Genomic DNA, 24,882 nt, shown 5'->3' on the forward strand with positions numbered 1-24,882 from the left:
AATTGGGTACATACTGAGAAAGGAACTTCCATAAGAAAGGGATTTCAGACAGCTTAACCATTGGGGGAAGGTAGATGTCATGGCAAAAACGCTACTAGTCACCTTAGGAATAAGGGGCCAACTCGTCCATTTTAAGGTTCTGAACTAAATACCTGTTGGAGTCAAGGGGGCAATAGGAATATGGAAACTTGTGAGCCATCTAGACCATGAGCTGAGGAATCAGAGTTGGCAGGCAAAGAAACTGGGACAAAGCCAAAAGGTGCTAAGTCTTGAGTGTAAGAACCCGCACCGTTAAATTAGGTATTTAATTAATTAATTATGCAAAATTAGGAAATGATTTCATAATGGACCCTAATAATTATTACGAGGCTCTAATAATTACAGTAAGTGATTAAGAATGCTGAAAATCGATTTTCAGACGAAAAGTGCAGATACCGGTTCTGCTAGTCAGTATAAATGCGTACCGAAAAAGTTTCCCGAAAAATTATAATAAGTGCATGATAATTACTAGAATGATATGTAGGACTTGTAAAACGAGTTTCAAGTCAAAATAATAAGAACTGGTGCCAGAAACTGATACTGGCTATGAAAAGCGCGTACCGGAAAGGTGCTCAAAAAAATATAATAAAAATATGATAACTCTTGTAAATTTGAGTAGGTTCAGAACCCCAAGTTTGGGATTAAAATTCTAAGCGTAGCTATTAGCGCTAATGCAGTGCGTTTAAAACTTAATGAGGCTATATATAGGAGTGGCACATGATCCTAGGTTCTCCTACGTATGTTTTCTGAAGGGCCAGCTGCTGTCTCTCCATTTCTTAGCCTCCCTTGCTTGGAAATGTCCCAAGTCTTCACCTTTCCTAGCATTTTCTTCATCTTTAGCTTGCTATACACTTGAGAGCAACCTTGTGAGGGTGTGAGTGCTCCATTTTCTGAGTTGTAAGTTCTGTTTCTAAGTGTATGTGGGGCTGACTTCATGGTGGGTGTTGTGGGAGCCTTTGGGATGGCATTTGGTTGATTCAAGGGGCTATCTTGTGAAGAAAAAGACCCACCTTGGTACCATTTTCGTGCACCTTGCTTTCTGAACCCTTGGAGACTGTTGGTGAGCTCCAAGAGCTGTCTTTTTCTGAGTTTGAACCTTGGGTAAGTTTCCCTAACCTTGATCATGAGTTTAAGTGGTTAAAAATGGAACCTTGATGCATATAACAAGCTTAAGTTAATAACTTAAGGGTGGGTAAGCTTAAACACACCTAGAAAAGCATGTTTAAGTTTCTGTAATCGGTAAAAATGGACCCTTGCAATTGATGTGTCGCGAAATGCAAAATCTTCATTCTGACGCGAAATATCCGGATATTTGGTTAGAAATATCCGGATATCTGATATCCCGATATTTGGTTGGAAATATCCGGATATATGATATCCCGATATTTGGTTTGAAATATCCGGATATCGGATATCCCGATATTTGGTTGGTATAACACCTCACAATTCTAAATTAAGTATTAAAATATTAAGTGAGTAATTAAGTGAAGGATTAGTGAAAATCCTAAATATTAGGCCAAAATGCAAAGAAAGGGCAAAACAGTAATTAGCCAACACGCAACCCTAGGAAGATAAAATTTGAGTATAAGGTCTCAGATGATAAAAATAACCCTCGAAATGGATTTAGAACGAAAAATTGAGTGGATAGGCAAGTTTCAGAAAAATCATTAAATAGTATTTTTACCGGGTAAAAATACCGCGGTACGATTGCACCGTAAAATGTGCCAGTTGAGTTTTGAGCTCTAGGTTTCAAATATGATTTATAAATGGTCTATAGAAATAGGAAAAATAATTTCTGATAATATTTAATGGAATTAAGTCAGTTTGGGAAAGCGTGCCAACGGCGCGCGCAACAGCTTAAAATAGTGTTTTCTCCGAACGACCGGAAAACTCCGGATTCATCTGATCAAGTATAATTAAAGGAAAATGGTTAATGTTAGAAATTAGAGTTTTTAAATAGGTTGTGAATTTTTAGACGTTTAGTGAAAGTTTGGATGAATTTTAAATCGCGTGACGTGGCGTGGGACCCACCCACTTAAGCCACATCACCCTCCCTCACCATTCAATTCATCATTTTCTCTCTCCTTCCCTCCTTCTTCTTCACGCATGACAGCCCCTCCACCACCATCTTTGTGCAAAATTTTCAATTCACCATAACTTGGTCGTTTCTCCACCGAATCCATCGATTCTTGTCTTGAAATTCGATGGAAATCATCATCCGAACCCGTTCCACCGATTAGTTTCCCTTGAAACCCTCGCTTTGGTGAGTTATTGCCCATTTACAGCTGCGAATTTTTGGAGGAATTTGAGGTTCATGGAGTCATTTGAGCTTCCATTGCTTGGAGGAGTCTTGGGGTAGCATCTAGCCTTGGTTGTGAGTATATTTCCATCCCATTTACATGGTTTGATTGTAGTTTATTTTCATGAACCCTACACCTTGATTTCGTGATTGGTGATGTTAGAGAGCTCAATTGGAAAATGTGTATTAGATGATAATGTCTTAGAATGATGTGTTAGAGCTAGAAATGCTATGAAAATTATTGGTGAAAAATATGGATTTTTAACTTAGAGAAAATTGATGGTGTCATGACTTTGTGTTTGAGATTATTGTTAGGATTGTGTTGGTGAGTTGTTGAATGATTATATGTTGATATAATGGTGTTGTATGGAGTGTGGAATGATTAAAAATTGAGTGAGAATTCTTTAGAAAGTTCAAATGTGCAAATCGGCCATAGAGAGAGTTTTAGGAAATTGATGTTGTTTGTGTTGATTGGATGATATATCAAGTGTTGAATGGTATTAAAATGGGTTGTGTGGTGGTTGGAAAGTGGTAGAATCAATGGAAAATAATAAATTGTTTTTAGGGACACAAAAGAACCTAGAGTGGATTATTTAGCAAAACGATGCTTAAAAGACGTAAAACGAAAAAACGGCACTTGAATTAGCCTCTTGGCAACCTAAGGATGTGTAATAAAATGAGAAAGAAAATTTAGAAAAAAAAATTTGAATTTTTTCCTTGTTTGGCCGAACCTTCAAGAGGAAGGGGAGGATTTTGTGGTTTTTCGCATTTTGATAGAATTGACGTATACTGATGGCTGTACATGGTGGTATAGGTTGTCGTACGTCGGTTTGAATCCCGAACCATGAATCGGTGGATTGCCCTTGGTCTTGGACCAAGTGGATTGAGGTAAGTGATTTGATCAATGCATGTATAATTGTGAATTAGCATGTGTTGTGTGAATTTCGAGTAATTGGGAATTTCCTCTGTGTAGGCATTCTGTTGAGTAACAAGTTGGGAAATAAGCTGTTGTGGAGCTAAGTGGAGGAAGTATTAAGGTAACCTCTTAGTATTGGGCCTTGTTCCCCTTGTGTGTTCCACCATACCCGTTGAGGGTGATGGTAGGAAATGTATATGAGTAGTGTAGAATAACATGAGCATGCATGTAGCATTTATGAGGGTACTTATGTACCGAGTCTCTGGCCAGTAGACAGTGTAGCCTTCGGGCAGTGCGGACTTCTACTGGATAGGTCTCCGAGAGGGAGTTCCAGTTGACCTAGGGTCGTGGTGTGTAATCTGGTTAGGAGCACACTAGGAAGTTTCAGGTGTATATGGATGGGAGGGGTACCTTGGTTGTGGTTCTAGGAACACACCTTGGATGATACCCGTAGGCTTATATGCCAAGGACGTTGCGTGGTATTGGTAGCTACCATTCCAGTTTCTTTGTATTTTATATCCCGATATTCCCCAGTTTCTCTAAATCCCTTGCTTTATCCCGTTTTGAAAGTGGTTGTTTTATTTTATTTATATACATCGAAGTGAACCATTGGGCGGAGTTTTCTCCAGAACCTCTGGGTTACTGAGATATATGCGTATATCTCACCCCGTCTCGCGGGATTTATTTCAGGAGCTAGCAGTGGCATGGGAGCAGCAGGCAAGAGGCCCGTAGGATGACTAGTGGAGCATTGTTCGTATTTTGCATTTTGGTGGCCATTTGGCCAGGGCTAGACTTAGGGCATGGACATCTCATATGTATGTAGGATGAGTTTCATTAGCATATTTGTTCATGTCATTTTGCCTAAGTCTATTAGTTATGGCATTTAAGCTTATGTTTCGAATTGTAATTAAAGTTGTAATATTGTAAGTTGTAATTTAAAGTTGAAGTTGTAAGTTTTAGTATGTAAGTTAAATGTTGTAATTATACCTTGGATGCATGACATATTATGATGGAAAGGCCTTAGGCCTATTTTAGGTTTATGATTACTTGTATGTTGGAAATATGCATGAAATTGGAGTTTGGTGATTGAAACAATTTAAGGATTTTAAAGTGAGCTGTATGTGTAATAAATATAAACTGAGTTGGGTTGTAAGTGTCCCAAGGCATTGTTGGTCCTTGTGTGTGCCACCCATTGGATTATTAGGTACATTTGAGGCTCTTGTGAGCATTTGCAATTTGGGGATTTTAGGAAAAATAAAGGAAACTCTGGCGAATTTTTTGTAGAATTGACAGATTTTAGACGAACTTCGGGAGAGCATATCTCCCTCCACATAGGTCCTATAGGGACATGCCATACGCCATTTTAAAGCTTGAGATGTCTCCTACGTGGTGTTAAAATATGAGAAAATTTTGGGTTTCATGCAGCCCTGTAGGATTTATTGAACACGGACTGTCCAGAACCCCCTTATGCAGGGGATGTTTTTGGCAGTTTTTGGGAAATTAATTCCCGCTTCTTTTCTCAGTCAAATTGAGCGTATGATATATAAAATTGAAGGTTGAGGTGTCTAGTTTGTAGCATAAAAATTTTATAGCAATTGGATGAGTGAATTGGCTTCAGTAATTCGTGGAGTGAGAGAGGTTTTGAGCTATTTTGGGGTTGGTTGGCTGTTTTGCTTATCCTACATCAAATGGCGATAGCCGGAGCAAATGAGCTCCGATTAAAGCGTGTGATAGCTTCTTAGAAAGGGAATTAAGTAAGAAAAAAATATAACTCAAAAGAATGGCCTGATTATGAGCGGTGAGTTCGCAAAAAATTAATTAGTGAACCATGTTCGGAAAGGTAAAAACGTAAATTTGAGAAATTGGCTAAGTGGGTTTATGGGAACCCCTTAGTAACTTATGATAAGTAAAATAAGACATAGAAATAGTTTAAATAAGTATTCCGCAAGAGTTTACAGTTATGGTCACAACTTTTAATTATTACGCTTTTATTGTTTTAAATGCTCGCGTAATAATCGGAAAAAGTTTATTCGCATTTTTATAAATGAATTGCTGTGATTGTAATTGCGCTTAATATCATAATAAATGTTAACAATACCGGTGTACAACGGGCTTTTACATTTTATGGTATCAGAGCTGTTTTGTTAGGGAACTCTGATAATGTGTAGTTGTGTTATGTGTTGCATAGTTGTATGTGGATTCTTATCGATTACTGCATATGTGATTCCTTAGTGTGAGTCTGATCAACCCATTTCTTTGTGTTACATGTGTGGTCATCGTAAGAAGCCTACGTGACAACCCTGGAACACCGAATGTAAGTCATTAGCCTGATGTTGTGGTTGCAGTGTTGACTGCTCCATGGACAAGTGATGGCAATAAGTAAAATATGAATATTAGAGGACTTAAGAAAGACAGACTTAAATATTTTGTCTGACTTTTGATGAAAGTTAAAAGAAAATTGTATTATAAGTAAAAGTTGTAAACAAATCTATGATATGTACGGTAGTAGCAGAGGTGAACCTTGTAGTACTGTGAATAATAAATATATAATTGAGATGAGTTATAGTGTGAAGATAGTATTGGCAAAATTTCTATGTATAAGTGTAGTGTGGTAAAACAATTATGTACAGGTGGACTTGGCGAGTGAACTTCACTAAGGTGAGTGACTTAAAACCTGACGAATTATTGGAAGATATGAACAGGTATGTTTAGGTACGAGTTTGAATATTTTATGTTTGATTAGAAGTTATTAGTCCCTGATAGATGGTGTACACTTGAATAAATTAGGATGGTTAATGTAGAGAAATAAATGGAATATTTGATGTCTAATCCTAAGGAATTGGACCACTTGAAATTATTATGCTAGTGAAGTGTTAATTGGAGATATATTGAAATATGGGATTTAAATCCATAAGGAGGTAGTGTTGATTAAACATAGGCGAGATGAATTAATTATGTATTATATGTAGAAGGAAGAAGTTGAGAGAATCGCCATGGATGGCATTGAACAAGGTTCATTGAGAGTGTGATTGTCCGTAACGAAATAATGGTCTAGCTTGACAGATATGCCATGAAGGAAAAAAAAATGTGATTATATGTGTGCGTTAATGTGTGGAATTCTCCTTGGAAATGGCTACTTTGTAGAGGTTCAGGTGTTATGAAGCATAAGAGGATTGATCCATGATGGAGGTCTCATGGAAATCTCAAAGAATGAATATCGTAAATTGAAATGGCCTAATTACTAGTGGATGTTGTAATGCATTGTGAATAATACCTAATGGCCTGATGGCCAGTATACCTACTCTGATGAATAAACGGATGATAATCCATTGATGGCCTAAGTGCCAGTATACATATATATATATGTATGTACACCTCGTGATGGCCTGAGCGCCTAATTATTCGTGTTGAGGTAAATTATTAAATTTTTTGTAAAAGGACAATGAGGTTGAATGAAATCCCCGATAATGGGAAGTATCTGAAGAGATTGTATGATTAGTGAAAAAGCTAATGTACAATTCAATGTGAGATTGTATGATTAGTGAAAGAACTAATGTACAATTTAATGTGAGATTGTACGATTAGTGTATGAGCTAATGTGCAATAGCACTTAGAATAGCATGATTAGTGTAAGAGCTAATGTGCTATTGAATTTGAAAATGACATTATTAGTGAAAGAGCTAATGTGCTATTGAGTTTAAAATTTGCATGGTTAGTGGAAGAGCTAATGTGCAATAGAAATTGAAATTTGCATGATTAGTGGAAGAGCTAATGTGCAATGGAAATTGAAATTTACATGGTTAGTGGAAAGGAACATACCCAGGAAGTCATAATGAATTATGCATATGTGAAATATGTTTAGTATACCACTATTCCTATAATGAGGGTAGCCTCATGTGTTTATACAAAACACATCTTGCCGTTAGATACGGATATATATTATGGATATCTCTGTGCGGCCTATGTGCCCAGAGTGTATAGGTATCTCTGTGCGGATTATGTTCCCGGAGGCTATTAGTATTTGATATGAGTAATATGAGACGAGGAAGTATCCCGCATTGATGTGACTGTTAGTATAGTTGAGTTGATTTATATAAATGCACAAATAAGAAACGTTGGGAATGCTAATAGAACAGGGTCAGCTGGTGGTAGGTTATCATTACTGCATGGATCATATGGGTGGATTCTCTGATCGGTGGGTCATTACATCTGGGGCCCTTAGGACAGCAAGAGCTCGAGCGGTTAAACCTGAGAATGTTTTTACCCACTGCATTGGGAGAGTTTTTCCATGTGATTAACGCAAAGTGTGAGGTCATATATTGGTGAGTGGACAATAATATGTCAAATTTGGATATAAGATGTGGGGCATAGTGCGTAAGAGTTTCGAAGTGTGATATTGAAGCACACTATAGTGTGTGTAAAGTAAGTCTGATGAAATAATCTTCGGCTCTAAGTGAGGTAGTAAGTTTGTTGGAATTCTCGCCTTATGATAAAAGAGATAATAACGTGATTAATGTTGACAGAGTGAGTAAGTGTTCTTCTAGGGAGGCTAGTGATGATCAAGAGTTCAAGTAAAACGGTGACTTATTAGCCTTAATGAAAGGTAAATGGTAATAGAATCGAGTACGAATGTGTAATAATAGCTGGAAACAGGAGTTGTAATTGGTTACCTAAAAGTTGATAGCTTGGCTTTACTGGTAGAGTAGATTGAGGAGTGTTATATATAATCGCATATGCCACTTATGGTGGAAAGTGTGTGGAAAATGCACAATGTTGATGTTGTTTTGGTTAGGTACTAATGATGTATGGTCAAGTGCTTGTGGTAGCTTTGAATATTCCGAGAGATTGGTATACCAACCGATGGCGAATTGTAGAAGTAATGGCAATGATGGATTTAGTTTCATATGACCTGATAATTAAGTTTCAAAAAAAAAATTCCTGTAGGATGGGACTTGTATGTGAGAGATATGGCATTTTCGAAGGGTCCATCAAGTAATAGTGAAATGGGTTTGGAAATTGATTCGCCAATGTGTGGTGGAAGTTAGTAAAGCTGTGAGGTTATAGTATTTTAAAGTGGACATCCATGATAAAAATGTCGATAATGAGGAAGTGGTATAAATGAATGAAAAATTATGTTGAATCTATAATATTGTTACAGAATGATGAGTAAAAAACTAAAAAAGTATATAAATGATACTAAAAATAAAAAATAAAAAATACATAAGAGAAAAAAATAAAATAAAAGACTAAATAAGTAAAAAACTAAAAATAAATAAAAAAGAAGATATTAAATAAATAAATAAGAGAATAAAAAAAGAGAGAGAAAAATAAATAAAAAAGAAGAGAAAAAATTGGTTCAGTTCAGAAACTGATTTTCAATTCAACTAGTTTTTAAAAACAGTTTAGTTTAAAAACTGATTTTTTTAAATTAGTTTTCTTAAGTGTAATGCTTTTTGTGGTTCTTTTGCATACCCATGAAATTGATTTTTGAACCAATTTTGAACCCAAATGAAAAGTATACAAATATTAAAAAAAATACAAATAATATCACATTTGAAAAAAAAAAGCAAAATTAAAATAAAGTAAAAATAAGAGAGAAAAGACATAAGAGAAAAAGAAAAGAAAAGAAAAATAAATATAAAAAACTAAAGAAATAAAGTAACAAAAATAAAGATAAAAGAAGGAAAACAAATAGAGAGAAAAAAGAAAAATAAAAAAAAATAAGAGAAAAAATTTATATTCAATTCATGATTTTTTAAACCAAATCTATTCTTAAACTGGTTTTGAAAACCAATTCATAAAACAATTTAATTCATAAATTGGTTGTTTTAAAGACATTTCAGTTCAAGAGCTGGTTTTCAAAAAATAATTCAGTTCAAGAATTAGTTTTCAAAAACCAGATTTTTAATTGCAGTTTAATTAAAATCACATTTCAGTTCAGATTTTTGATTCTTTTGCACACATTTAGTGTCACACTTTCTCACCCCTTCATAACCCTTAGTTCCCGTAAATTGCATGATCAGTACTTTTTTTTTTTTTTGATAACATGCATGATCAGTACTTTCAATGACAATAACATTGGTTCGATCAAACAAAGTAAGCTCTAGAAACCCCTTCATCTTTTCCTATCGATTTACATGTCAGGGAGGCTGCATAGGTTGAGCTTATAGGGGCTGTACAGTAATTGTCAACGAATTGCATTGTTAACGGAAATATTTGAGTTGCTATGTTTGGGTGGAATGTGTATTTGGGGAAAGTAAAATTGTCTGGCACTCTAATTGTGGTATAGGAGATGTGATGCTAAAATGGTCCAAATAAAATATGGATTCTATTTGGATGCAGTTGTGTGATGCTGTTGAACTATTAGGAGGGCTGAATACCCTTTTTACGTGTGAACGTGAATTTCTTAAATGTCTGTAAGTCAGAAAAGAAAACTTTAAGGGGGTGTTTAAAAAAATTCTCGGAATATGTTTGCCGAAATTTTTGTGTCCGGATAAGTTACAAAAATGTGTTTGAGAAATTCTCGAAATATAGACTTTTTGAAGATGTTTTTATCTCCAAATAGTAAAAGGTGTTTCTCCATTCTTGGATTTAAAAAATACCACACTTCAAATGGCCATTTTTTTTTCATTGCCTAGTTCAAAACAAAAGTTATGGAAAAAATAATATACGGGTTTTTTATAACTTCAAGACATATCAAACATGGTTAATATATTTTACCTATCCCTACTTTCTCAACATTCCTATTAAATTCTCGATACCAAACACCCCCTTAGTTCCCGTAAATTGCACCAAATTATAAGACAATAAATTTCTCAGATCACATTAGCTGTATTTATTCAATAATTGTCATGTTGGATGCTAAGAAGAATCAAATAGTTCAGATATGTGTGTAAAGGTTAAGTATAAGCTAAAAGGAATGAGTTCAGGTGACAAATTCCTTGTTATGTACAATGGTAACATGTCACAAGGTTATACCTACACCTTCCGTAGAATATTGTAGTTGATTAAGATTAAGCTTATCTATGAAAGCAGCAGGTATTTCATTTGGTTACGCTTTTCCAATAATAAGCATGCAGGTATTTCATTGGGATTACAGTAATAATTAGAAAAGAAAAATACAAAAAACGTAGAAAACACCAAAAAAATTAAAAATTAAAAATTAAAAATTAAAAGATATTGGCATATAAACAATAGAATGAAATAATAATAACAATGAATGAAATATAATACGTGAGGATTGGAAGAGAGAAGATTCAGGTACCGTAAAGAGGCCGAGAAATTATCCGAATAGAAATCGACCCACTGAGCTGCCGAAGGCAGGGTTGTGAGGAAGCGAATGCGAATGCGTTTTGATGATTGATGAATTTAATGAATGTCAAAGAGATCGAACCACATCGATGGATATGGCGGTTGCAACTGGGGATGGTGCAACTGCCAGCTTGGGTTGCATGAGTCCCCTCGTTTGAGATGGGAAAAACATTCATTTTATATTCTCTCTTTTTTTCCCGTTCCCTCTATTCCACTTTGAAAACAATAAATGAAATTTTAAATTTTCAAAATAAGAAAATAATAATAATAATAATAAACGATTTTGTCGCGTAACATATAACCGTGAAGCGAAAACTAAGGAGATAAAAAGAATATACCAATTATATAATATAAAGAAATTGTTGCTTTGTGGGCAATTTTCCTTGGCCAATACGATTCTTACGATTATTTTCAATTTTCTCATAACAAAAGTCGAAAACAAATTTGTCTCACCTCACTTTCCCAGATTTTCTAGAAAAATCCTGGTACTTATCACCACCTCAGTCACCATTTCTCTTTGCATTTTTATTAGGCGTATGTGGTTGTGTAATTTCACAAATCACAACCTAGACAATTGAAATAATGAAAGAAAATATTTGAGTAATAAAAGTCTAAAACTTTTATAAATTTATAATTTTTATTATTCAGTTTGAAACTTTTATAAATCTATGATTTTTTTTTTGGTAAAAAAAACTAGGATTTTTATCTCTCAGTCCGTAACATTTAACAAAAAATGAGTAATTTAAAAAAAAAACATGATACTTTTAAAAAACATCAAAGAAAAACCATGAAGGGCTACATAGAGATTGATGGTCTGTTTGATTGTGTTTTAGTTTTTTTGTTCTTAAAACTGTTTTATAGAATAATTACGAAAACGGTTGGTTTTTATGTTTTTTTTTTGTTTTGAAAGTTAAAAAAAAAACAAAAACAAAAACAACTCAGACATGTTCTCTAAATTTGATTCTAAAAACTAAAAAATACTTACAGTTTTTAAATTTTTTTTACAAAACAGGACTTACTAAATGAATTTTTTTATTATTTTTGTTCTAAAAACTAAAAAACTATTTTAAAAAACAGTAAACGAGCATGAGACATTAGTCAATAAATCTGGAGTGTAAGTACAATATTTAAGGGCAAAAATAAATATTGTAAAAATAAATCTGTTTTTAATTTAAATCACAAACCAAATCTTTATTTATTTTTTTATATTAAATCACAAACCCAGAACTCAGAGGCTTCTGGGTTTAACCGCTCTTATAATACCATTCTTACAAATTTAAATTATGTTTGTGAGAAATAAAATATTTCAAATGAGATGTCATTGCTTAGATCTCGAAAAGTTACGTGGAATCAAAAAAAGAATTACCTGATTTGGATACCCTAGTCAAAAGTTATGGCCTTAATAAGTTTTACGATTAAATTGTTAATTTTTTTTTTGAAAAAAAAAAATGACACGTGTCAACACCTAATGAGTGACGCCTAAATTAGGCGTGATTGCCGGCTTGAGTGACGCCCAATTTAGGCGTGATATTGTGCAATGAATGTGTAATTATTTCCAAAACAGCCATAAATTCGTAATTTTTTATTTAAAAAACAATAAATTAATTTTTTTGCCCTTGATTAAGTTATACATCATTTTGATGTATTAAGGAGTTATGTTGTATAATATTATACTATATTCATACCAAACAACTTAAAATATCGTAATATATCATATAAGCTTATACTATCATGTCTTATATATCACACCAAACAAGCCCTTACTGTAAATCAATTCCTTAAGAGTTATTTACCCACATATCTGGTCTTCAGATTGGAACAATTACATTTGATTCAAAATTTGAAGACAAATTGGACAAATTATAAACTTACATCTGACTGGAGGCATATTGGAGGTTATTTGAATTTTGAATTTTGAATTTAAATGTAAAAGGAGTTGATTGCGAGCTGATTGTGTTTTGTATTTAATAGGAGCTGATTGCATTTGATTAGGAGTTGCCATTTTACGAGTTGGTTACAGATTGTAAAAATTCAAAATTCAAATAACCTCCAATAAGGCAGCACTGCGAAAACTATGGAGTTGTCACGTTAATACGTTGTTTAAATAATGGATAGTGAACCCATTGAAAAGGAAAGGAAATAATGGCAAACAAATTTTTTTATTTAGTAATATAAAAATAAATAAGAACTGAAAGAAATTTAAAGAGATCAATTCTTCTTAAATAAATAAACTTTATTTCCTTTAAAATTGAAGTAGAAAAGAGGAGATACAAATATATATTACAACAGAATAATATTTCTGCAGTTACTGCAGATAAGTTATCTGTATTTACTCTCAAAATGACGTTATTTTGGGATTGAAAGATTAAAAATTATAATTATAAAGACTATAATAACTTTGAAATAAATTAAAATTACAAAAATACTATGATTTATGTCCCAAAACGACGTCGTATTGGACTTATTGCAGATAACTTATCTGCAATGACTGCAGAAAAAGCGAACCCATATTATGATTAACGATAACAATAATTCCGTTCGTTTCTTTACTATTAAACTTTCAATTAATAATTAAATTTCGTTTGTTAGAAAATTAAAGGATAACCAAAAGAAATATAACAAATATAAAAAAGAAAATTATGATAAGATGAGAGTAGTATCTCTATTAAATTATATATTCAAGCTTTGTATATTAATTCTATTTATAGTTTTTCAGCCATCATGAATTAAATAATAAAATTTAATCATTCTAATTAAGCAAAATTAGAAGTTACACATTTGGTACCTTTCTAAGGATTACGGATATTGTATTAATAATATTTATAACGTTATTTCATTTTCTTATTATTTTTTATAAGGGAAAATTATTTGTCCTTTTAAAATATGTAAGGTTATATCATTTTAATTTAGGGGAAGATATACTAACCACAAAAAAAAAAAATTATCACTCTTACAATCAATTTAATCACGGTTGATTTTTGTCAATATAATGATTATAATTTATTGTGAATTAATAAATAATAAATAAGTGTGACACAATATTATTAATTTTCAATAAATTATAATTGTTAGACTGACGAAAATTAACGTTGATGATAAGTGCATCAGTTCCCTTTAATTTAAACTGCATCGTTTTACATAAAATATAGTTACTAATTTTCCCATGTTACGATTAAACTCTGGCGGATTAATTGATAAAAATCGAAAATCGAAAAAAAATCGCAAATTTTAATTGGATTGGATCGGTTTTCGGATTGATTGATAAAAATCGATACAATTCAAATCGATCCAATATATTAATTCTCCTCTACTTACTTGGGCTTTTCCCCAATCATAACAAAAAAATTTCTAAATCCAAGACCCATTAACCTATCAACTAAACTTAAGAAAAAGCCTAGTCACATCTCATCAACAAAAATTTATCTGTGTATTGCTTCATATCTCATTGCCCCACAAAAAAACAAATTATATTATCGTTTACTAATGTTTTTGTATTTAATTTTTTTTTTTTACAAAGTCAATATATAAAAGGATATTATTTGCACAATAATTATAAAACTAATTTTAGGATTTTCAAAAAATCAAAAATCGATCCGATCCAAACCGAAAAAATTGAATTGGATTGTATCGGATTTGAAAAAAAAATTCAAACCGAATGGATGATTACATGATCAAAGCGAAGAGATTTGATCAGATGATTTTTGCTCCAATCCAGATCGCGAACACCTATATGATATATCAAAAAAAAATTATTTTTTTTAAATGGTCGGTGCATTATAGGCTACCTAATCTCCTAAAATAAAAGCATGGTTGTAGAAAATTAAAAGTTTTGATTTATTTTAAAACGAAAAAACAAGTTTTAAAAGAGCCAATCTGAAGCAGAATCAGCATTTCAATCTTTTCTTTGTTTTGAAAACTAAAAACTGAATGACATCATTACAATTTCCCCTTATACACACCAATTGACCACAATTTACGTTTTAGGAATTAAAATAAAAAAGGAAACAAAAAAATAGAAAATCTCAGACAAGATTCTTAAAAAAAATATGTTCATCGAAATTAATACACCCGGAAAAAGAGGCACACAGACGCTATCACAGATAAGATAGAAGCATAAAACAAAAGAAAAAGATTTGGCGTGTTTTTGTTTCGATAGCCCTCATTAAGATCCTGTTTGACAGGAACAACAAAGCACACACTCACACTCACACCGCTGATTCATAAAAAACCTAGAGTTCAAAAAAAATCAAATCAAATCAAATCAGAATGTTAGCAATCAAGAGCAATTGTTGTTCTTGGTTTATTATTTTTGTTTTTCGATTATTAATATTCAAACAATTCAAGAGCAATCTTGAATCTTTTCAAATCCTTATAGATTTTTTTTATTTTTATCAAGATAGATTCAAAATTTGTTCAAGATCGAATCCTTATGCCTTCTCATTACGGCTTTTTGGTTCAAGAGAGAGAGGTATAAAGATAGAGTCCAAATTGATTCTTTGGCGAAACCCTAATTTCTTTTTCTTCTTCTTCTTCTTCCTCTCTAGCGGGTTCTGCGATTTTTAGGGTTTGTGAAGCAATGAGAAAAGTTTCGATCTTTGATTGGTTTTCGTCGATGGAGGGCGAGGCCGGTTCGGAGGGAGACAATAAGCGGAAAAGGGGTGGCGCAGATGATAACAGCAACGACAATAATGGAAGCAATAGCAAGATTGCGAATTCCAATGAGGGGCAGAGCAAGCCCAAGCGCCAGATGAAGACCCCCTTTCAGCTTCAAAATCTCGAGAAAGCTTATGCTTGTAAGTCACTTATGCTTACTCCTTCGTTCTTCAATTTCACAATTCTCAATTTTGTGTGTGTTTATTTGTTGGTTTTTTATTTGCAGTAATTTTTTTTTAATTGGAAGAATTTTTGTTTCTTTTTGGTTAATTTTGTGATTTTGTTTGGTTAGTGGATACTTATCCTTCGGAGGCGATGAGATTAGAGTTGTCGGAAAAGTTGGGGTTGTCGGATTGGCAACTGCAGATGTGGTTCTGTCATAGGAGGTTGAAGGAGTTTCCTCCCAAGAAACGGCTGCGGAAGGTGGCAGCAGAACCTTTGCCAGATTCCCCCACAGATGACATGAGGTTGGACCCTGAAATTGGCAATGAGTATGGATCCGGGTCGGGTTCGGAGGGAGACAATAAGCGGAAAAGGGGTGGCGCAGATGATAACAGCAACGACAATAATGGAAGCAATAGCAAGATTGCGAATTCCAATGCGGGGCAGAGCAAGCCCAAGCGCCAGATGAAGACCCCCTTTCAGCTTCAAAATCTCGAGAAAGCTTATGCTTGTTCGTCCCTTATGCTTACTCCTTCGTTCTTCAATTTCACAATTCTCAATTTTTTATGTGTTTATTTGTTGGTTTTTTATTTGCAGTAATTTTTTTTTAATTGGAAGAATTTTTGTTTCTTTTTGGTTAATTTTGTGATTTTGTTTGGTTAGTGGATATTTATCCTTCGGAGGCGATGAGATTAGAGTTGTCGGAAAAGTTGGGGTTGTCGGATTGGCAACTGCAGATGTGGTTGAAGGAGTTGCCTCTCAAGAAACGGCTGCGGAAGGTGGCAGCAGAGCCTTTGCCAGATTCCCCCACAGATGACATGAGGTTGGACCCTGAACTTGGCAATGAGTATGGATCCGGGTCGGGTTCGGGGTCCAGCGCGCTTACCCGTTCTGAGTCCCGGAATGCGATGCCCCAGGGCTTGCCGGGTTATTATGAGTCCCCTCAGGCTGGAATGGAGCGTAGAGCAATTGCTTCTGTGGAGGCACAGTTAGGGGAGCCGTTGAGGGAAGATGGACCCATTCTAGGAGTAGAGTTTGACCCATTGCCACCAGATGCATTTGGGGCACCCGTAGGTATAATCATAGAACTTGTGTTCCTATTATCTTCACTTATTGGGTTAACTGATTGTTGCAGTTTCTTTAATATGTTTTGTTGTACATTTTGTAACTCCTAAATTACCTTGGCATGCCTGAATTGTTTATCTTCCTTGCATTTTTCATCTACTCAGGCATCATGAAAATGTTATTGACTGTAGTTGCTCTATCTGGCATAGATATGTTTTCTATTTCATTTGGATAAATTTTCTTTTAGAGTGAAGAGAGAATGAAGAAAGAGATGGAGAGACAAGATCGTGAAAGGAGGAAGGAAGAAGAGAGGTTGATGCGTGAGAGACAACGTGAAGAGGAAAGAACAAAATGTGAGCAAAAACTTGAAATTGAACGAAGGGAAAAGCATTTGCTGAAGGAAAATTTAAGAGTAAATTTGTAAGCCTAATGATGATAGCCTTCTTTTGGCTAATATTTAGACATCTGATGATTTTTTTTTTCTTTTGGTATATTGAGGATATTTAATGTATTTGCCACATATTCTATCTTAAAAGGGCTCAGAAATTGAGGCAAAAAGAAGAGCTTCGCAAAGAAAAAGAGGCAGAGAGAAGGAAAGCTGCCCTTGAGAAGGCAACTGCCCGTAGAATGTAGGTGTATGCTTGTATGAGATAGTTAAGGTTGTCTAAGTTTGGTAAACATGGGTCTTTCCTTAGTTTGATATTTTATCTAGTCATGATATTGCATTAAAAAATGCTTTTAGTGTGTGGAGCTTGTTTGTTGAATCAGCACTTCTGTGGATGTACTAATTTCCTGTCTGCATATTGCTTTATCAGTTTTATTCTTAGTTTAGTCGTAACATGTGTGGCTGGAAATTTTTCATGCTAATCTAAAGAAAATTAGTCATCTAACTTGCTTTGCTTTCCTGCAGAAGCTTCCTTCAAGATATAATCCCTTCAAATCTCCTAAAGTGGTTGAACCAGAACCAGCAGATTCGGACCATGATGATTTAATGAAAGTTAAATCTGCTCCTATGAAAATTGCACGGAGCAGCAATAAACGTGGACGAGGGAGTCATGATAAAGGACGGGGTAAAAAGCGATCTAAAAGGGCTGCTGACATCAGTAACAGTGCTGAAGAGGCTGAATCTGATGATAATGCTCAAGCAATGGAATCTGATGACAATGATCAAGCAGTGGAATATGATCAAGGAAACTGGGAGATTTGTTTTAACGTTTCCCCCATCAGATGGAGTAGGCATTTGATTGATATGAGTGGTGGAGATGTGGAAGCTTCTGAAGATGACAATGACAATGGCATTGAAGAGGAGGATTCAAAGGCAGATGTTATGAGCGAGGGTTCAGATGGTATGGCTAGTAGAGTTGTAAATGGAGCAGGCTCAGACTCGGCTGATTCTGAAGATTCTTCTGATTAGAACATTGGTTTTTAGTTGATCAACTAAAGGATTGCATTTCAAAGCTGCATTACATTTTTGATATTGCAGCTTTACAAAGTACCTGAACTCCTAGTCATGTCATGGCTTGAAGAGTTTTATGGTTGAGAAGACTTACATAGTATATTTTATCCATGCAGAGTGGATCCTTGTGTTTTTAAGCATTTTAAAGCCGAGGGCCTCATCTCATTTTGTTTTTTTCCTTGTCATAGGTATTCATTAATTAATAGAGTCTTATACCTTAATTATTACTTCATTGCGCACAAAGTCGATTACTGATATAATTGTCCATTTGACTTTCCTTACTCTATTTACAATTTAACAATTCTGCATAGCTCTTTTAATTAAATGCTTGGTTGAGAGGTTCTTTCTTTAGTTATTTGATTTGTTTACAATTTTTTTTTACAAATTACATTAAGTATGATTGGTTATACACTCTTAATTGAAGTATGACCGGTCATACCTAGTGTAGTTTGTAAAAATTTGTAAACAAAAAGTTTATAAATATAACATTCTCCTTATTATATTAAGCATGAAAGTTAAAATATTATTATTAGAAAAACAATATCAATGGCTGCAACAAAGAAATATACAACTCAAATAATATTAAAAAAAAAGATTATTAAAATAAAAAACACATAAACCTTATTTAGAGGGGAAAAGTATTAGATTTTATTTTATAGATATGAAAGCAGTAATTATTTAAATAAATAACCGCTTTTATACAAGTAATAATTATAAAGTTTTCTTTTTATGTTTCTCAATGAAAAAAACAAACAACTGAATAGCAAACAATAATCATTCGCGAAATTCTTGTTCACTCCATTAATTTAATATAAAACTTTATACATAATTATTAGTGTTCACCGAAAAGAAGTGACCACTCAACCAAAAGCATAGTCAATCATGATTTTTTTTCATAATGTCATGTAACTTTACAGAAAAAACGTTATTTATTACTAATTTAGGGTTAGCAAAACGGGTCAACCCGGCTCGACCCGGCCCAATCCGCATGCAACTCGAAAAAACGAGCAGGGTTAGGGTTGACTCACAAAAAAATCGAGTCAGAAAATCCAACCTAACCCGACCCGAGTCGGGTTAGGATTGACTCGCGGGTTGGCTCAAACAAATGGCTCATAGGTTGGCTTAAAAAAATAGCTCGCGAGTTGGCTCGAAAATTGCTCGCGGGTTGGCTCGTTTTCAACCTATTCAAATGAACATGTAGTATTAATGCACCAACTATGTGGCTTTCATCAGCTTAAACAAAGGGTTACAAAATGAGAAATAAAAGCAAAATATTCTAGTTTCGAATTTTTTTCATAACAAATTTGCACAACATCAAGAAACAATCAGAACCACTTGCTACCAAGTGGGTAAGATATTTGAACCAAACAGAGCCAGCATAGCCTAACAATATAAAAATGCCAGGGATATGAGAAGATTAGGGACATAGGTTTAGAGAAGGTAGAAAGACGAAGACAGCATGTGTGGGTTTTGTCCATTTTTGTATATTATATTTTTTATTTTTTTATTAAAAAAAAACTCAACCCGTGAGCTGGCTCGTTTGACCCGCAGGTTGGCTCGTTTTTTCCCGAGCTAGCTCGGGTCAGGTTGGCAGCTCATTTTTGCCAACCCAACCCGGCTCATTTTTGACGGGTTACGAGCCAACCCGACGGATTGGCTCGTTTTTGCCAACCCTAATTACTATTAGTCACTCAATGAAAATAAATGGCTTACCAATAGCAGAATAACTGAATAAGTCATTTGCAAATCATTTTAACTTTGTAAATACATATAAAACTTCATTTATAACTCTTAACTATGTAGTGCAACAAATAATCACAGAACAAATCATTCCTACAAATTTATTCTTAGTGGTGTAAATAAGCTGAGTCGAGTCAAGCTTTAACTTAAATGAGCCAAGCCTATGAAAAATATTTTGAGCTTGGCTTGGCTTATTTGCTTGGTATAAGCTAAATTCTAGACTTGGTTTGGATTGTTTATAAAAAATTAAGGGCTTGGCTTGGCTTGGCTCATTTATAATTATAAAATATATTTTTTCCAAACTCACATACGTTCAAATGTTGAGACTATAAATGCATCAAATTCTATATTCCTTCGTCAGAGAAAAAATAATCATAGAACCCACTCAATCCACATATATTTTAATAATGAATTCCGCAATTTCTTCTTAAACATTGATACAGCTCGTGAAATAGAGAATGTGGGGGGAGAATATTTTAAGAAAAGTATGTAATATAGACTAACCTTTAAAAATTTCCAGTGATATCAATTTGTAATATTAAAAAAAAACAGTTACTATGACTGACCTTATTAAAATAACCAAACAAACTGGACAAACAATTGAATCGCATCTCATGTCACCAACATTCTCATCCTCAAATTGGAACAAAGAGGTTAACAATCAATATCCACTGACAACGCCTAACCAAAGAAAAGAAAAATTACATATTAGCACTACTACCAATCCTCATGCTACTCCAAGGAAACTTAGCACTTATTCCAAAGTCCATCGACACTTTCATATGTGCAATTTGATGTAAAAATAGGATTAATAATTTAGTGACATAAAAATATATTGTTTATTATAATAATATATCGGGGTAGTTCACGGGCTTTCAAGTCAACCTCGTTAAATTAGGATTGAGCTTGTTTGCTAAACAAGCTTTTTTTAAAGTTTAAGCTCGTTCTATTTATTAAACAAGTCAGACCAAGACAAGCTTAAAGCAAGCCAAGCGTCAGGCCCTTGACAAGCTTCTGCTCATTTACACCCCTATTTATTCCTAACTTAATGTATTGAATCATAGGAGATAAAGTTATATCGTGCAACCTCAAAATGACATTATTTTGGGGTTTAGGAATAAAAATAAATAATATTTTAATAAAATTTATGATAAAAGAAAAAATAAAATTTATAAAATACCCTTTATTTTTAATACTAAAGCCCAAAATGACATCATTTTAGAGTTGCAATAAATAATTTTATCTCGCTTATCAAAAAATATAATAATTTTATCTCTTGTTTATAGGAGAAACACTTTTTTCCTTCAATATAGTATTTTACTTAGTATTAAATAATTATTAGTGAAAACAAATAGACACTATTAGCATTCAATAGTCCTTCTTTCTTAAAAAAAATATGTGACTTTTTTTTGACGATTTGAATATTTATATCTATTAAAACTAAATATTCATTCTTAGCGTAACTTTATATTAATTTTCCCTTATTAATTAGTACATGTTTTTTATATATAAATAATATATTCAAAGAATTGGTATACGTAAAAAAAAAAAAAAAATTTGTGTGCATACTGCACACTATAAATCACACATGTTAGGAGGAATTCTCTGGCAAATATAAATATAGTTCTGGTTAAAGATATCAATTTAGGTCTATCTCAATCATTCAAACTAGCTATAAGTCAAGCCAAATAACCGGTAAAGTTTTAGGGTCAGCAAGTATCATTTTAGAATTGGACAATAATTACTTTAACTCAACACAAATTATAAACTATTTCAACTTATTCACATTTATTTTATTTAGTTAAATATACGATTAGAATTTTTTAAAAAGTTATTGATTAAATGCGTATGTTTTGTCGAGGTATTGACACATTTTAACACTGCCCGTTTTTTTATGTCTAAGGGCATATTTTTACTGATACAGGAATAGGTACTTCTTTATTAAAAATAAGAAGAAAAAATATAACTCAAATGTCATTAATCATAAAACTAAGTGTAATGATTATTTTCTAATTTTAGCAAGGATGTACGGAGTATTCAGTAATACGAGAGCAATGAAGATATTTTGAGGAAACAAGAAGTTACTTAGAAAACTTATATAATATAAAGGTTTTATAAGAGTTATGTTGTAGGAAAAGTGATTGTGTAATGTTATAGAGATTCGTTTTGCGTGCCATAATTTTTTTTTTCTTTTTTCTTCAAAAAGTGTGGGCCCCACAAAATGTTGTGTGTGTAGGAAAGTTTGTTGTGTCATTTTAAATGACAAATGCAAACCCCATAATATAATTGTTTTAGATATATTATCCAACTTAGGCCCACTAAGCATTGGGGTCAACAATTAATGGGAAAACCTTGAGAGACATTTGATAGAAGATAATTTTTTTTTTATCCAGAAATTACGATTTTAAAAAATATGGTAAAAAGTGAATTTTTGGGGAATGTTACCAAAAATTTATTTTATAGGCCAAAATATTCTCGAAAATATTGGGTTAATTTTCCTGATATTATGTTTAGTTATTTTTGTCTGAAAAATTAATTTGTATATTTCCATCGTCTGGGGTTTCTGGAATATCACCTTCTAGATGGTATTTTCGATGGTATTTTTGTTTAAAAAGTACACACAAAACTGAATTCTGGAAAATTAACTTTTCGGGAAAAAATTTCTCCAATGTGGAACCAAACATGATATTCTAGGAAACTCACCCTCACTTTCCCAGGAATCTAAATATAATCCTCCTACTAAAAACCTCCCAGTGCCTGTTCGGAAAGTCTTTCTTTTTAGCTTCTCTTCTTGTAAGCAGAAGTTGGGGCAAACAGGTTTTTACAAAAGCTCTAATAATAAAAAGATCTTTTTCTTATAATGAAGAAAAAAGTCAATAGCTCCTAGGAGGATCTTTTTTTAAGTTGTATCAGCTTATTTTTAATTTGAACTTTTAAGTAACATTTAAGCTAAAAAATGTATATAATCATCAAATAATTTTCAGCTTTATTTTTAAAGCTCTTTAACTTTAACTTAAAAGTAGCTTTTAGCATAAAAAAATAAGTACTAATTAGACTCTAAGCCTTTTTAAACTCATGACAACCACCATATAAAAGAGGGGTCTACATCCTCACACCGAGATAAGAAATACAATTAGGTATGGTAGGACTCACACATTGTCTAGTTTTGATGATAAAAAATAAATGAAATCAAGTTATCTAACAATTTGTTTAATCTTTTAAAGTTTGTTGCTATATTTTAATTTGTGATAAATTATGAACATCAAAATTGTTATGAAATCATGAAGATTGAGATTGCAAGATAAATTCTTACAAGAGTGAAGCAGTGAATCTGTTCCTTTTGCTAAACTGTTTTAACCACCACCCTGTTGTCTCTTGATTATAGTTATTTCTGTTTTAGTAGTTTTTATTTTATTTTATTTAGTACTTATAAAAACTCCAATGATTATTATCTCACCTTCTTCTAAACAGGAAGGATCACATACATAACGCAGCGAGCAACTGTTTGCCATCAGATCGAACCTACTGTTCATGAGGAACGTTGTCAAGACAGTAGGGAACGTTTGACCAGACAGTTCATTTACTAACTTTTCTTCTCATTTTCATTCTTTATAAGCAGTGATAAAACAATAATTAGCACTCTATCCTCGTGGGAACGATAATTTGGGCATTAATACTCCCTTTATTACTTGATGCGTGCACTTGCGCACTTGGGTTGGAACTAAGGGACGAATCTGTGTTCTGCAAGAACAGAGGAACGTCCCCTGTCAGAACTTATATTTTTTCACCATTAGCAAACCACCCAACAAGTTTTTGGCGCCGTTGCTGGGGAATAGAAACACTAACTGTTGTTCTTATCATTGTTTTCTAACACATATACTGTATATCTGACTTTACTTTTATATTTTTTTCTCTTTATCACTGAATCTGCTGTGCATATATATACCCTGTGCTATTGGTTTATGAGTGAAGAGTTTGAAACAGACTATGACCACTCCATTGAAGTACCTGAGTTTCTCTTTGATCCTGAGCCAGAACGTACACTCCATAAGAGAAGAAGGAACCTCAGGGAAGAATTTCCTGAAAACATAGCTGATCACAATAATAACAATGAAGAGGTTCCCCCTGAATAGAACTTCAGAACTTTGGCTGCTCCTTTCAGGAACAGACCAGATAAAGGAGTAATCCTTCCCCCTGTAGCACCAAATTTTGAACTAAAACCTGTCATGTTCCACATGATTAGGGAAGCAGGGGTCTTCAATGGACTCCCTGCAGAAGATCCTTACACACACCTCACAACATTCCAAGATATTTGTGATAATTTTAAAGTTGAGGGTGTAACAGAGGAGAACATGAGAATGAGGTTGTTCCCTCACTCCTTGGGCTTAAAAGCTAAAACATGGATGAAAACTCTCACCCCTGGATCAATCCACACATGGGAAGAACTCTCTAACAAGTTCATAGAGAGGTTTCTCCCAATGTCTCGACAAGCTGATGTTAGAGCTGAAATCTCTAACTTCAAAATGTTTTATGGAGAAAATCTCTATGAAGCATGGGAGAGATACAAGGACATCATAAGAAAATGTCCAAACCATGGGGTAGAGAGTTGGGGAGTGTTACAATCTTTCTATAAGGGACTTGACCACACTTCTCAATCTCACCTAGATTTTGCTGCGGGAGGATATTTCTTTATATGAACACTTGAATCAAGGTACGAAATCATAGAAGGGACTGGTGAAAGATGTCGCCAATGGCCAATAGACAGAGTGAGCCCAGTGAGGAAGCCAAGCATGCTAAAACTGGATAAACAAATGCTTGGTCGAACCGAGAGCTGCTCGGGAATATCTTTTCAGAGAGCAAGAGTGCAGAGTAATAATCAAGATTGCCAACAGGAGCAATCTACTCTGACTTAGAGCAACCCTCTTCAACTATACGCAAGCGTACGTGTCAAGCAATATAGGGTATTGTAGCCCCAGATTTATCGTCCTCGGGGAGCAGTTGTGAAGTAAGAAGCGCTAAAAGAAACTTAATTTGTAAAATGAAGCAATAAAAGAAATTACTATTCTCAGCTAAGCTTCACAAAGAGCAATCTCTGGGCAGCTAGTTAAACAATGTTAACCATTCTGAACCAGATGAGAGCAGTGAATGACTTAGCACGGTCATCGAATAAAAATGCATCAATTTAAGTAACTTTAAGAGCAGTCAACGAAATGAAAGTAAGAGCATCAGCTGGTAAAACAC

General features: G+C 33.7%; 1 protein-coding gene and 1 non-coding gene across 4 annotated transcripts; one reads left to right on the forward strand and one right to left on the reverse strand.

Annotated features, from left to right (window-relative positions):
• The first annotated feature begins 14,674 nt into the window (after positions 1-14,674).
• On the forward strand, positions 14,675-18,205 carry LOC133314190 (homeobox-DDT domain protein RLT1-like). Of its 3 annotated transcripts, XR_009751908.1 has the most exons (6): positions 14,675-15,358; positions 15,511-15,891; positions 16,044-16,454; positions 16,693-16,865; positions 16,982-17,074; positions 17,356-18,205. XR_009751908.1 is itself a non-coding variant. In XM_061515638.1 (4 exons), the coding sequence occupies exons 1-4, from the start codon at positions 15,142-15,144 to the stop codon at positions 17,373-17,375; spliced, it is 1,029 nt and encodes a 342-aa protein (XP_061371622.1). In that variant the 5' UTR covers positions 14,675-15,141; the 3' UTR covers positions 17,376-18,205. The 3 variants fall into 3 exon arrangements, 1 of the variants encoding a protein (XP_061371622.1); XR_009751907.1 differs by having other exon boundaries at positions 16,693-17,074; XM_061515638.1 differs by lacking the exons at positions 16,693-16,865; positions 16,982-17,074.
• A 5,929-nt stretch (positions 18,206-24,134) lies between these two features.
• On the reverse strand, positions 24,135-24,241 carry LOC133314194 (small nucleolar RNA R71). The gene has a single exon (XR_009751909.1). It is a non-coding gene; the product is annotated as a small nucleolar RNA R71 (small nucleolar RNA).
• Between the last annotated feature and the right edge of the window lie 641 nt (positions 24,242-24,882).

Source organism: Gastrolobium bilobum, unplaced genomic scaffold (assembly GCF_033153095.1).
Source record: "Gastrolobium bilobum isolate Gb01-03AN ecotype WA unplaced genomic scaffold, APGP_CSIRO_Gbil_v1 utg1407, whole genome shotgun sequence".
Classification (NCBI taxonomy): domain Eukaryota; kingdom Viridiplantae; phylum Streptophyta; class Magnoliopsida; order Fabales; family Fabaceae; genus Gastrolobium; species Gastrolobium bilobum.